The sequence below is a fragment of the Puntigrus tetrazona genome, chromosome 15 (assembly GCF_018831695.1).
Source record: "Puntigrus tetrazona isolate hp1 chromosome 15, ASM1883169v1, whole genome shotgun sequence".
Lineage (NCBI taxonomy): Eukaryota > Metazoa > Chordata > Actinopteri > Cypriniformes > Cyprinidae > Puntigrus > Puntigrus tetrazona.
The window spans coordinates 7,900,233-7,915,232 of NC_056713.1; the positions used below are offsets into that span (position 1 = coordinate 7,900,233).

Genomic DNA, 15,000 nt, shown 5'->3' on the forward strand with positions numbered 1-15,000 from the left:
CCAGCTGAAGAAGCTCCTTTCATTAGCAGTGTCTGGACACAACGCCACCTAAGAAGGGAGCATCTCGGGCGTAAGGTGTTTGTCGGTATTGACAAAAGAAGAGGATCATTTAGCATTTTGGGGTGTTTTATTAGTGCGCAGTGCTTTGGGTTACACTTCGGGAGCAGCTCTGCCGGTCAAATCAGCGACGGCACGGTTTTTTTCTTCTGAGGGCGTTATAGCTCTCCCTCACTCCCTCACTCGACTGACTCCGAGCGCGTCACACATGCCGTCTATCTAGGCGGCTCAGTAGGTGTTGAGACAGCTCCTCGGAGGGAGGGTTTCTGTTATCTCGTCTGGCCGCTGGAGAGCCGCCGGGTGTTCAGGAGCAGCGGAGATCCGCCATGACTTGCGCCGCGGACGGTCTCCGAGCACGGACCGGAGCTTCCACCATGTCCTGAGAGCCACGAGCCCCGAGAAGATGACCGTAAGTCCTGCGTTCACGGGCTGATCTCAGCTCCGACTCAGGTGTGACTTAGGGGCTGTGGGGACCGATTTAGAAACATGACATCATTTGAATGCTTCTGTAATGCAGATGGGTTTCACGAGAGGGCTGAAGAGAGTGTGTTTCTGCTGTTACTCTTAATGTAATGTGTGTAGGGGCATAACGGGTGTGTGAGACTGGATGAAGTGAACGCACTGTCCCTATGAAGAAGGCATGCATCATTAGACAACTAAACGGGAGGAAATCTGTACCGCTTTCCGTGTGTGTGTGTGTGTGTGTGTGTGTGTGTGTGCCACAGCTGCTCCTTGCGCATTAATGTTCGTGTTTAATCACATTAAACAATCACTTATGCAAATAAGAGAATAAAGCCTAATGAATGCGGAGCAGAGCAGTCTTGGTGTTAAAGGCCGGCGTCTCCTGAGATTAAAGCTCAGATCTCGACGAATCACGCGAGGACTCCTAATGTGTCTTAAGTGTCGATGGAAGAGCCTTTGTAAAGAGCGTTTGTTTCATAAACAGACTTCATAAAGAGCCTGTGGGTGATCATAAAGCTTGATAGATGCGTGATGGAAGTGTTCAGGCACGGTCACGTTTATTATCGAGCCTGTGTTATTATACACCATATTACACGATATTACATAATACAGATCATCTGAATAATGCACATAAATGTATATATGAATTGAAAAATACGCACAGTGAAGAACAATGTGAATGCAGTCGTGTGAAAGGATTCGTTCATACAGCTGCACAAAGACTATGTACACTTTTCCTTTTTAATTCTTCACAGGTGCTTGTTTTAGCCAGATCCTTCTTTTAAACAGATGATATGAATACGCCGCTGTGTATTAATATATGTCGGGTCAGGAGTGCTTTTCATGAATGTTGAATTGGGGCAGGTTTTCACACTCTGGACTCTTTACTCGGTTCATTTTATTTGATTATTTTTAACACAAAAATGATCTTTGCTATGACCTCCCATTCATCATCATCATCATCATCATCCTCATCGTAGATGTCTCCCCTTCGGTGTCGACTCGTTTCTCAGAAGCCCAGGTCTCGTTTTATATCTTCTGTTTAAAATCCTTTAAATGGAGTATAATACTCTTTCATACAGTCTTGTCTTTCAACAACGAATGCAGAGAAATCTTCTGGAGTGTGACGAGCCCCGTGTCCCCTATGTAGTGTGCTCATGACTGCTTCTCTTCTACTGCGGCTGCTTGACGAATCATAATTATAGATGTTTTATTGTTGTTTTGAGCCTGTTCTCCAGCGGGGAGATGTACTGTGGTGTATTTTTTCATTATTGTGAATGCACAGGCCTCTTCACCCCACTTTGTCTCCTAAAGGCTGAGGAGGTGACTGTGTTTCACTGCAGTACTGTAGCTGACCGCTGATCTGAAGGAGCTTATTCTCCATTGTTTGGCACTGAGAGGCAGAGCCCACACATCCTGTTCAGGTGAAAGAGCGCTGAGGAAGTGTGTGTTACTGTGCCAGGAGTTCAGGAAGGAAGTCTGTGTGTGTGTGTGTGTGTGTGTGTGCGCGCCTACAGAGCCAAACATAGCTTTCACATACCTCTGTCAACGATCCCCCTCCCTTTCTGTCTAATATGACTGGAATATGAGCGTGATCCTGTGTATGAGTTATTAGTGGTAGCGCCCCCTAGCAGGAGACATGGCTGAGATCAGGCTGGTGTCCTCAGATAGCCCTGTTCTGCTCAAATAACGTCGACCGCGCTCCTGTATGATTTGTATAAAAATAATTCATTATTTAACAGTAATTTAAGTCGCTATCTTTATGAGCCGATCTGTGAACCGGAAAGAAAACTCTTGGCCTGAAAACTGGGCCGAAAGCCAGATACCTAACTTTTTTTTTTTTTGTATTCAGGTATTTTTCACCATTGCGTAAACACTATATCAGCAAAGCACTATTTAACTTTATAATTATATTTCTTGAACATTTTTGAGACCTTCTTGAGTCAGGCATGTATTGTTTTCTGTGCAAATAAATGCTGAGCAGAATATATTACAGTTCCCAGTTTGAGGACCATTTTGTATTTTTTGTTATTTTACTGTACTGTAATTATCATCATTATTGTCTAATATTTGACAGAAAAACAGTACAATGTCGATGGAGTTGCTTTTATTTTGTCAGAAACCCACAGCAAGCCCTTCTTTTTGTTCAGTCTTCAGCAGTGTTTGATTCCTGAAGGTATCAGAAAACACAACGTTCTGCAGTTTATTTGCTAGTCGTTTAAAGTCATTTAAAGTCATTTAAAGTCATTTGCCCGTTTCAGTCATCATACAGTAATCCAGTGTTTCTCGGGCCGCTGTCGATGTGTTCCAATCTGTTCCATGAAGAAAAACAAAACCGTGACAACAGAGAAACACTAGTTATGATATAGAGATTATCATAGAATTGATTCCAGAGACCGTCTCTGCATTTAATAACAAACTGTTCTCTCTCTTCATTATACATCCCTGTCATTGTACTCTTCTACTTTATTCTGTTCAGAGCTTTGAAAAGCGCTATATAAATAAAAATGATTGATTGATTGATTGATATCAGATTAGTTTTTTCAAGTAACTGGTGAAGTAACACATTACGTTTTCATTTAGAGTTACTTTTACAAATAATTAACTCCAGCTCCTTCCTTTTTCACGCACTGACTGACAGCTCTGGGGTTGCCATGTTGAGAGAAATCAGGAGTAAGTTGTGCGTGAACATGATCTAACTCTAGTCCTAGACTAAATATCATTTAAAACTAGATTCAGTGCTCATCGAAATCAATAAAATCAGTGAGACGCAAACTTTGCAAACCTGCAGTAATTAGTAATAGTGTGAAAGTGTTTGCCAAAAACATAACTTTCTTTTTTTTTTGCATTAAAAACATGCACCCAAGCCCAGCCCAGATGAGAAAAAGCAACGCAAAAGTTCCATAAAAAAAAACTAATGAATGCAATTATTTACTTTTGAGAAGCAACTCAATATTGTAGTGCACCCAACCCTGATAAAAGAGATTCTCCAGCACAGCTCGGCTACTTCCAAGTAAAGGTTTAAGATTTTCCCGGGTGATGATGTCAGTAGACGTGTGTCTGATCTCAGTCTTTGTGTGTCAGGATTACCGGGAGGATGGCATGGATCTGGGCAGCGATTCCTCCAGTCGCTCCAGCTCTGAGTCCAACTCCAACAAGGTGACGCCCTGCTCCGAGTACAAGTCCTCTCCCAGCCTGGAGCTGGCGGGGCTGGAGGACTACGAGGAGGACGAGGACTGGGAGAGGGAGTACACGGACCCCGGCCCTCTCAGAGCCTCCTCCGGGCCCCGGCAGCCCGTCCAGATCAAGACTAACAGAGCGGAGAACGTGGAGGAGAGCCAGCTTCCGGCCATGGACTGGGCAGCTCTGGAGAGACACCTGGCCGGCCTTCAGTGCAGAGAACAGCAGAACCACAACCACGGCCTGATCCGGACCAACTCCACCAACGTGAGTCCCTGCTCCTCACAATAACCGTTCATTTTACATAGAAACCCTAGACCTTACCACAGAGCCAGTACATGCAGGATCTTCTCAAAAGCTGACACTAAATCTGGTTTCAGACACCAATGACTCATATTTCTAGTGATTCTGCATTTGAGCAAATGTCGTATAATCCCGTCCAGGTTCCTGGAGTTTTTTGGCTCTTGGTTCTTGTTAGCTGAACTCAGAACCAGTTTGTGGTTTGATTCTTGGTGACGAAGCGGTGCGCAGACCCGGGACAGGTTTGACTCTCAGTCGTATCTGATCAGAGATGTTCAGAAGGAAGGATCTGGTAGTGAGTGAAACAAGCCCGGCGCTGCTCGATCAGCTCTTAGATGAGCAGGGGATGGCTGTGGGCTTCACTTCCAGAGAGATGCTCCTCACGACACGTTCACATCTGCAGCTCTGCTTCGATTCAGGTCGGAATCAGGGTTCCACGCTCTTTGTTTTTTATACTGCAGTCATCTTCACGTCGATCTAAATCAATACCAACAGAAGATACTTTGAAGAACGTTAAATAAAACCAACAATAAAAGTTAAATACCTTCTCTTGAGCTTCGTTTTGTGGATAATATGGCCCTAAAATAAAAGAGAATTAATTTTGTTATGTTTTATTATATAGTACTCTCAATTCTTATTTAAATCTATTCTGTCGAACCAGCCTCTATATTCTGGTTTATATTCAGATTTTTCTCTGCTGTTTTCTCTGGTGTGTGGCACTTCTGCAGGAAAAGTTATAACTGTTTCTTTTACAGTGTTTATGATTATGATGATTCAAATAATATGATGACAAATGAACATTTGTGACATCAAGCAGCTCAAGGAGCAGTTCTTAACAGAACAGCTAAAATAAACTGGAAGCATCTGACACTGGAAGACTGGAGGAGGTCATCTCTGGAAATATAATACAAATCAAAAACACTAATAACAGCCTTTGTGTGTGTGTGTGTGTCTCTCTCTCTCTCGCTCTCTCTGTGTCTCTGTCTGTGTGTGTATGTGTGTGTGTGTGTGTGTGTGTCTGTCTCTGTGTGTGTGTCTCTGTGTGTGTGTGTGTCTGTGTATGTGTGTGTGTGTGTGTGTTTGTCTCTCTCTCTCTGTGTGTCTTTCTCTGTGTGTGTGTGTGTGTGTGTGTGTGTGTGTGTGTGTGTGTGTGTGTGTGTCTCTCTCTCTCTCTCTCTCTCTATGTCTTGTGTGTGTGTGTGTGTGTGTGTGTGTGTGTGTCTCTCTCTCTCTCTCTCTATCTCTTGTGTGTGTGTGTGTGTGTGTGTGTGTAGCGCTCAGCAGATGGCGCTGCATTCACAGATCATCCTCAGTCATGTGGTCAGTGTATATTCCTGTGACTGTGAGATGTGCAGTTCATTCTGAGTGTGTGTGTGTGTGTGTGCTTCTATAATGTTGATGTTTGTGATAGAGTGGATGAAAGGTTATTATAGATGATTATTGACTATGGTGTAGTTAGTGTAGTATATACTGAACCAGTTCAGGGTTGCCAGTTCTCAAGAAACGTTTGGAGTGTGTCTCTGGATCAGTAAGTGAAGTGTCCAGGGGTCAGCGAGAGGTCAGTGATCAGCTGATTGATTCAGAACGCACACACACACACACACACACACACACACAGGTGTGAGCTCAGAGCGTCACGTGGTCATTCTGTGGTCAAACGCCTCACTTCTGTTTTTATTACGCCGCACAGACGGGAAGACACGGCCAAAACAACACAGAAATATTTAATCACTGTTAAAATGAAATAATCCCTTTATAAACCTTAAATACACTTAGTGTTGGAAAAAAATTCAGCACTCTTTTTTTAATTTCCATAAATACTTTTGGGTAAACCTAGGGTTCTGTTATTTTTATTTTCTTGATTATGTTTTCTTTCTTTCTTCTTGTTTCATGATTTTATGTAAATGGTTTAATTACATTCGAATAAATCATAAAAACACATGTGGAGTTTAACAACTTATATATAATTTTTTCCTGAGCGATACAATAATTTATATATTATAGGTTGTTGGCCGATGTTGTTTTTTTTTTTTTAATTTAAGAGAAAAAAAATTAATTTAACATTGATTTTTGGTAATTAAATAAAGGCAGTTTAATTAAACTTCAAACATGAAAACAAATAAATATGCACCAATTCCTTTTATAACAGAGGTCTCCTGTTTAAATTAAAACACAGGGGAGAAAAATTGTCATGTTCCTTTTAAAAAACAGTAATAATTGTAATGTTATTATTATTGTGAGTGTGTGTATCTGCACCATTCTTTAACACACAGACTTCATAACTCAGTAGAAGTTTTTGTTCTTTAATGTTTGCATGCGCTAGTTAGATAATTTGATGAAGTTTTATTCATCTAAAATTATACCGTAAATAACTGGATTCTGTGATTCATGTATTTCTCCACATGGTGGAAATCATACGGCCTCTAGATAATGTTTCAGGGTTTATTGTTGGAGAAACCCTACAGCGAGTCCCAGTCTCTTGGTGGACCACCATCTAACCTAAAGCCTGACTTCATTTATTTCCCAGCTGATGACATCTCTGGAGCTTCCCAGAGGGAGATTTGATCTGCAGACAGATGCTGTTCCTCAACCGTATCTAACATCTAAACAGAGCAGATCTTCATCTCCAGAATCAACATGAGCTCCAGAGAGCCAGAAAACACTTATTACAGAAGCTCATCACACCTGAAGATGATCGATATAAAACACTCTTTCTAACAGTACAGCAGACACTGACGTAAAATCATATGAGTGTGAGAAATGAGCTAAAACACAGGTTCAATATGTGAACCCTGGCACATTCTTATTACACTGAGAGAGTTATTGAAACGTTTCAGAACTGAAATGTCTGTGGACCTTTGCTAAAATCGTGTTTGAAATACCAAATCAACCCTAAACCTACCTGACAGTGTTAACAGATGCAAAACTGACATAAAACACATTAGTGGATGTTCAGCCGTGTGATTTCAACAGATCTCAGGTGTTTAGTTGAAGACAGTAAGAGTCTGGAGATATGACTGCAGTTATTCTGTCAGGATTTGACACGAGAAGCTGGACGTTATACCATTACTCTACAAGAGCTTTTACTGGGAGAAACAAACACTGACCATACGCTCTTAGACATTCACAGATCAGCCATTTCAGTGATTCAGAATCAGTCGTTCTTGAAATCGTTCTCTTCTTGAAATCACCATTTCAGAACAAATACTTCATTACGGTGCTCACGAAAAGGAAAACATCGCTCCAAACCTGTTTGAGTTTCTTCTGGTGGTCTCCATTGACTTCCACTGTATTTGTCTTTTCACACAATGGAAGTCACCATTCTTCTTTTACGTGTCAAACAGTTTTATCTTGAGTGTGTGTGTGTGTGTGTGTGTGTCTGGACATGCCCTCACACGCACACGCTCGTCAGTGCAGGATCCGTCTGGTCCTGTGTGTGTGTGTGTGTGTGTGTGTGTGTGTGTGTGTGTGTGTGTGTGTGTCTGGACATGCCCTCACACGCACACGCTCGTCAGTGCAGGATCCGTCTGGTCCTGTGTGTGTGTGTGTGTGTGTGTGTGTGATCTGCCTGACGTCGTCTCTGGACTGAATGAGTGTGAATGTGAGGAGAGCGCCGGGCTCGACACAGGTAACATCACATGGCTTTGAGTTTAAGGGCTAATGGCTTCATTAGCGATCAGCGTTCCTGTGGTGTGTGTGTGTGTGTGTGTGTGCGTGCGTGTTTAACGTGAGTGATGTGAGGTTGGTCAGACATGTCTGCTCTCGTTCTGTTCAGAATCACACACAGTGTTTAGTTTGTTCAACACTCATCTTTTCACTCCAGAATCATACAGTAAGAACGTTTTATAACTTTTGTCGTTGCTGTATTGTTTTGTATTTCATGACAATTGAACAACTTCTAAATGCACCAAATCTTATTATCATTTCTTTTGTGTGAAGTTGCACTTTTTGGTTTTCCGTTTCATTTCTGAATCGAAAGAAAGGTATGAAACAGTTACTTTAAAAACACCTCAAAATATTAAGATTTTCTTACTGTAAATCACCGTAAAGGCAGTAAATACAACCATAACAGAGATGCTTTCTGTGATCATAGTAATTCAGATGTGGGGTTAAAATGGTTTTTGTGATTGTCATGAAAATGATTTAACAGTGAATAATCTGATTTAATGGGCTGATTGTCTTTGTACAGAAACCGGCAGGTGTGTTTACGGCATCACACACACACACACACACACACACACCGGTGATGTCATCAGGGCGAGCCTGCATGTGTTTGCTGTGGAAACGCATGACCCGCGGCAACACATTCAGCCTGTGTGTGTGTGTGTGTGTGTGTGTGTGTGTGTGTGTGTGTGTGTGTGTGTGTGTGTGAGTTGTGAATTGCAGGTTTGAGTCAGACTGAATTACAGGACACACACACAGAATGATGTATTTATGTGATTATGTAGGGTGTGTGACGGTGGAAGGAAACACACACATGTTTAAGTGTTGTGCGTGTGTGTGTGTGTGTGTGTGTGTGTGTGTGTGTGTGTGTGTGTGTGTGTGTGTGTGTGTGTGTGTGCTGGCCTGGTTTGGTATCTAAAAATAAAGTTTCTCCAGCATGAAACTCAAGCTGGCCACGTCCACACTGCCTTCACTCTTTCCCTGCATTAAACCTGCAGAGCAGAGCAGAGCAGACTGAGCTAGAAGTCACACATTCTCAGTTCAATTCAGATTTCCACTGATGTCTGGTTTGACAACTATTTTAAAATCTGGAATTTGAGGGAGCAAAAAAATTAATATTGTGAAAATCTCCTTTACTCATATAGGTTTTTATATATTCACAGTGTAAAATACATACAGTGTATTGTTGTCTATTGACCACTCACTAATACAAAACCTTCAAATAAAATTATTTTATGGCCAAGGCATTATTTATCATTTAAATAAAACTGGGGAAAAAAACACTAACTATAACAACTAAATCACAGAAACAATGAACTTCAAAATTAAAATCTAAAAATAAAAAAATAATGAAAATGCATGTCCAATCAATAAAATTTATTTGATCAGTTTATTTATGTATTTTAACAGTAGCACCCTGCAAATTGTTTTAAATCGATTTAGAAATATTTTAATATTTATGGATTCATGACTGAATAAAAATGCAGTATTAAAAATAGCAATAATCAAATAAATACACAAAACAGCAACCGTTTATTTCATTGTCATCAAATGATTGTTGGCAAACCGAGTGTTAACAGAGGTTTACCCTTAAAATAAAACCGCCACGGTTTCTTCTGAGTAAACGGAGCTTTACTTCGGTGTGTGTGTGTGTGTGTGTGTGTGTGTGAGGAGGTGTGTGACACTGTTTCTTCATGGTTTGCAGCTCTGTAGTTTTCGGCGTGCTGCTGTGAGTGTAGTTAAACATTCATGACGGAGCGCTGTGGAAATGTCACGCGTCTAAAAGCGGCTCTTCCCTGCGGATCACAGAGAGAGAGAACACTAAACATCCACATCTGAGAGAGACGAGGAGGAAACCTCACTAGTACTGGTGCTCATAGAGATCAGACTACACCACAAACTCATCCCAGAGTAGACACTAATCATCTTGTATTTGTAGCGTCCAAACATTTTTAGTTACGTTCCCAACATAATCCAGCATAGACCTGCTCTATATGTGAACTAATCAGCGAACCAGATCTTCAGATCTTCAGATCTACTCAACCTGTTGAGACTGACATCAGTGCTGATCAGTGAAAGGACGAGTGTTCACAAAATGAGAGCTTGCTGATGTGAATGAGTTCTGGAGAGACGTTTCTCAGCATCAGTGTCTGAATGGGTGCCGTCAGAATGAGAGACAAACAGCTGATAGAAACATCACCATAATCCTCAGCGCTCCAATTCATAATAACGCTTCCTTAATTCCTCAATTAGGAGAGAAATCTGCCTTTTTGATATTTTTGATTTTGCTTTGTGTGTGTTATTGTAGATTATAGACTCAAATTTTATTTAAAAACGTTGCAATGATGTCCTTGTTTCTTACAAACACACAGAATCATATCTGCTCCTCAGGTCTATATTTAGATTTCTGTAACCGTTCACAGCTCAAGACTGTGCCATTATGGTGCCTTTATATAATGCAAACACACACACACACACACACACACTGCTATTCTGGAGCTCTTCCAGATCCTGAATCACAGGACACACACACACACACACACGTTTCAGCAAGTGTCACTCTTCCTCAGACGTTTTCAGGAACACAAATGTCTGACATCTGATGAGCATCAGTTACAGAAAGCGAGCGTGACGGCAGTGATGTCATCCTCTCATTTCACACACACACACACACACACACACACACACACACACACACACACACATAATCCAGAGAGAGAGTGAGGAGCCGATTATCCTCCGTCCTTTATGTCTCATGAAAGGGATTTGACAATCATTTAATGGCCAGAGAACAGTCAGAAGAGCGTTAATGCAGACAGGAAACAGGATGTGATGTCATCTCGGCTCCACCTGACCGACCAGCTGCAGGTGACCCGGACCCGGGGTCGTCTGGTTCCTACTTCGATGCGTCTCTTCTCTCTGTTGATGCTGTCACTGAATGAGGCTCGTTGTGTGTGTGATGAAGGAGAGAGTTAATCTGCTTTATGTGAACTCAGGACAGATGGCACAGACAGATTAAACTCGCTCCTGTTATCCTGCGCCCAGCTATCACACTCCAAGCAGCTCCAAAATATTACAATAGAAAAGTGCAGTACCGTAAAATATTAGATTATATTTGAGTTTTCATTGGGTCTCATTGGGTCTCTCTGATGATCTGCTGACTCGGCAGTGGTCCAGAAGATGATCATTGACCGCCTCCTCAAAGAAGGTCCTTAAGGGCCTGAAGTTTACTGGAAGGAAGAAACTGGGTAGGAAAAGGTGTTCAAGCGACAGGGACGACCACAAGAATACTGATTCAAACACTTAAGAGAGATTCAGCGTCTTCAGGGAAAGAGCTACCAAGACACTTCTGAGACAGAATGGTCTTTTCTTTGGCTTCTTTTCTTTGTAAATCAAGGTCTAGAGTCTGGAGAAAGACTGGAGAGACACAGAACCCGAGCTGCTTGAAGTCCGGTGTGAGGTGTCGGTGATGGTTTAGTGATGGTTTGGTGCTGGTTTAGTGATGGTTTAGTGAGGGTTTAGTGATGGTTTGGTGCTGGTTTAGTGATGGTTTAGTGATGGTTTAGTGATGGTTTGGTGCTGGTTTAGTGATGGTTTAGTGATGGTTTAGTGATGGTTTGGTGATGGTTTGGTGCTGGTTTAGTGATGGTTTGGTGCTGGTTTAGTGATGGTTTAGTGATGTTTGGTGCTGGTTTAGTGATGGTTTAGTGAGGGTTTAGTGAGAGTTTGGTGTTGGTTTGGTGATGGTTTAGTGATGGTTTGGTGCTGGTTTAGTTATGGTTTAGTGATGGTTTAGTGATGGTTTGGTGCTGGTTTAGTGATGGTTTAGTGATGGTTTGGTGCTGGTTTGGTGCTGGTTTAGTGATGGTTTAGTGAGGGTTTAGTGAGAGTTTGGTGTTGGTTTGGTGATGGTTTAGTGATGGTTTGGTGCTGGATTAGTTATGGTTTAGTGATGGTTTAGTGATGGTTTAGTGAGAGTTTGGTGTTGGTTTGGTGATGGTTTAGTGATGGTTTGGTGCTGGTTTAGTTATGGTTTAGTGATGGTTTAGTGATGGTTTGGTGCTGGTTTAGTGATGGTTTAGTGATGGTTTGGTGATGGTTTGGTGCTGTTTTGGTGCTGGTTTAGTGATGGTTTAGTGAGGGTTTAGTGAGAGTTTGGTGTTGGTTTGGTGATGGTTTAGTGATGGTTTGGTGCTGGTTTAGTGATGGTTTAGTGATAGTTTGGTGATGGTTTAGTGATGGTTTGGTGATGGTTTAGTGATGGTTTGGTGCTGGTTTAGTGATGGTTTGGTGCTGGTTTAGTGATGGTTTGGTGCTGGTTTGGTGATGGTTTAGTGATGGTTTGGTGCTGGTTTAGTGATGGTTTAGTGATGGTTTAGTGAGGGTTTAGTGAGAGTTTGGTGTTGGTTTGGTGCTGGTTTAGTGATGGTTTAGTGATGGTTTGGTGATGGTTTGGTGATGGTTTAGTGATGGTTTGGTAATGGTTTAGTGATGGTTTGGTGTTGGTTTGGTGCTGTGACGTCTGTGTCATCAAGTCAAAAGTCAATACAGCCTTCTACTAGGAGACTTTGGAGCACTTTATGCTTCCTTCTGCTGACAAGCTTTATAAAGATGCTGATCTCCTTTTCCGGCAGGACCTGCCCACAGAGACAAGAGTGCTTCTACGTGATTGGCTGAACATGATATTCCTGTTCTTGATTGATCGGCCAGCATGCCTTCCTGAACCCACTGTGGAATCTATGGTATATTTTCAGCCCAGCAGAGACTCAGACCGATCTCTTCTTTCACTGCCCGAACAAATGAACATACTTTGAAGAACCTGAACTTTTCTGCTTTGCAGACACTTTTTTGATCGATTTTAGGAAATGTTGTAATATTTTGAGATACTGAATTTCGACTTTGATGAGCTATCAGCTCTAATCATCACACTGAAAAGTATTTATCACTTTCGTCTAAAGCGAGTATTAAAGTACAGCTGTCATCCTGTGATCTGTAATGAGTTTGTAAGTACTGTACCCAGCTCTGTACAGTGCAGAAACAACCCCTGAATATGATAGAGATGGTGTTTTGAAGAAAACCCACACTGTGATGAATAATTGACTGAAACACACCGTGAGTCTCTGCTCGCTCTGCTTTTCTCGGCCTTCGTTTTGGACTGATTGTTTGGATACATGTAAAAGGTTAAAAGGTTAGAATAGAAACGGTGCTTCAGTAATTCATTGACATTATTTCTTTCAGTTACCTTTTTGTGTTACGGACTTTTAGTGAATCCCAAGCGTTAAAGCTGACAGCCCTAATATTAACATCTAGCTAATAATTGCATTTACAGTAACATAAATTCAATCTTATACATCTTTCATGGATTATGTGAACAGGAGCTCAGGGTGGGAATCACATCTATTGATTGCATCTGTTTTAGAATTACGAGAAAGTATATATTTAGGGTAAAACAGTACTATCTTAAAAATATTATCTGAAAAAATGTATTTTGTATATGCAAACAGGACGCAGGCTAAAAACAGCGTCCTCGTGCAGGAAGACAACTTATTTACAAACAAAGTGTAAAGTAGCTGGACTGTGTTTAGAGAAGTGTGTGTGTTCACACACGGGAACGGTTGTCATCAGCTGTCCACTGTTACACACACATGCAAATGAAGGACACACATCACACCTGTTTTGTAGAATCAAGTTAAACATTTGCTTATACACGTCTTTGTGTGTGTGAGTGTGTGTGTGTGTGTTTCTGTGTCTCTGTGTGTGTGTCTCTGTGTCTGTGTGTGTGTGTGTGTGTGTGTGTGTGTGTGTGTCTCTGTGTGTGTGTCTCTGTGTCTCTGTGTCTCTGTGTGTGTGTGTGTGTGTGTGTGTGTGTGTGTCTCTGTGTGTGTGTCTCTGTGTCTCTGTGTCTCTGTGTCTCTGTGTCTCTGTGTGTGTGTGTGTGTGTGTGTGTGTGTGTGTCTCTGTGTGTGTGTCTCTGTGTCTCTGTGTCTGTGTGTGTGTGTGTGTGTGTGTGTGTGTGTCTCTGTGTGTGTGTCTCTGTGTCTCTGTGTCTCTGTGTGTGTGTGTGTGTGTGTTGACAGGGCAGCGTGTGAATGGCAGAGCTCTGTCTCAGGAATTCTTTAGCTGCAGGAATGTGCCTCAGAAAGCCTCTTTTCTCCTCCCACCGCTTTTCTCCACTCTTTCCTTTCATCCCTCCTCCCTCCTCTCCGGATCCGTGGGACGTCTCCTCCCCCGCTCCACTCTGAAAGGTCGCTCCTCCCTCTCTCAGGGCTCCGGCCCCGCCCCCCGCGGGTGTGTGCTGCGCTCTGATTGGCCGGCGGTGAGTAAGTCCTCTCCGGCAGCGCTCCGTCTCTCCGTGTGCAGAGGCGCTGGATACAGACGTGTGTCGGGTGGGACTCTCCTGTGTTTCTCCTGCGGATCTGTTCTAGAGGATGCAGTGAGAGATGGTGCACCAGGACAGCTGCTCTTATCAGGTAGGGTCAGATGAGAAGAGCATCGCTGGGGGAGAGCACGTCTTTCTCTGGAATCCGATCTCTAGCCCAAGGCTCTCGTTTAGATGTTTCTCTGGAGAAAAGGCCTCAGAAATGGATGAAATCATGGCGTGTTTGGGAGATCGTGAGTCAGTGTGTCAGTGCTTTGGCTGTGAAGATGTATGAATGTATGTTCAGGTGTGTGTGTGTGTGTGTGTTACGTCTCGTAACCTCAAGAGAAGCGCCCCACTTTATTCCATGACACACACACACACACACACACACACATCATCATCATCATCATCAGAAAATGACTCGCGTCATTCATTAAAGCCATGAGAGATGAAGTCATGGTATATTCTGTATATAGTCACAGGTCGTTAGAGACTGATCTGTTGTGTCTCTGTCTATTCCTCCGACTGCTCTTTTATTCTGTAGCTTTCTGAATTATTATGTTTTTAGATCCGTGGCACGTTATTAGATGGTTTTCCTGCTTGTTCTGAAGGATAGATGTATCTCAGACTCGTGTCATGTATGCTTCTGGACGTGTTCATATTTAAACCTAGCCAACGCTTAGATTGTTATTCTGGTGTGTGTGTGTGTTTATCTGGAGGGGAATAACACACACACACACACACACACACAGAGAGAGAGAGACGGGTAACAGGATGGTCCACAGGAAAAAGCAACAACCTCAGGATGAGTTTGAGACAGATTTAAAAGAGTGGAGAGAATTTATGTGAAGTAAAGACATTTATTTAAAAAGGATGCTTTAGTAAGTGAATTAATTATTGAAATTATCCTCATATTCATAAAGAACGCTTTCAGTTGATTAATAGTGCCTGGAAAGATGCTTGTTTCTGTTGAAAAC

General features: G+C 42.2%; 1 protein-coding gene across 3 annotated transcripts in view; it reads left to right on the forward strand.

Annotated features, from left to right (window-relative positions):
• The window catches only part of schip1 (schwannomin interacting protein 1), a 105,346-nt gene that overhangs the window by 77,983 nt on the left and 12,363 nt on the right, over positions 1 to 15,000 (forward strand). Inside the window, exons 1-2 of one of the 3 annotated variants that reach the window (XM_043258849.1) lie at positions 278 to 466; positions 3,604 to 3,966. In XM_043258849.1, the coding sequence (XP_043114784.1) occupies positions 461 to 466; positions 3,604 to 3,966 (369 nt within the window). In that variant the 5' untranslated portion in view covers positions 278 to 460. Of the gene's footprint in view, positions 1 to 277; positions 467 to 3,603; positions 3,967 to 13,977; positions 14,133 to 15,000 lie in introns of those variants that run through there. The other 2 variants (XM_043258847.1, XM_043258850.1) reach the window with 2 other exon arrangements.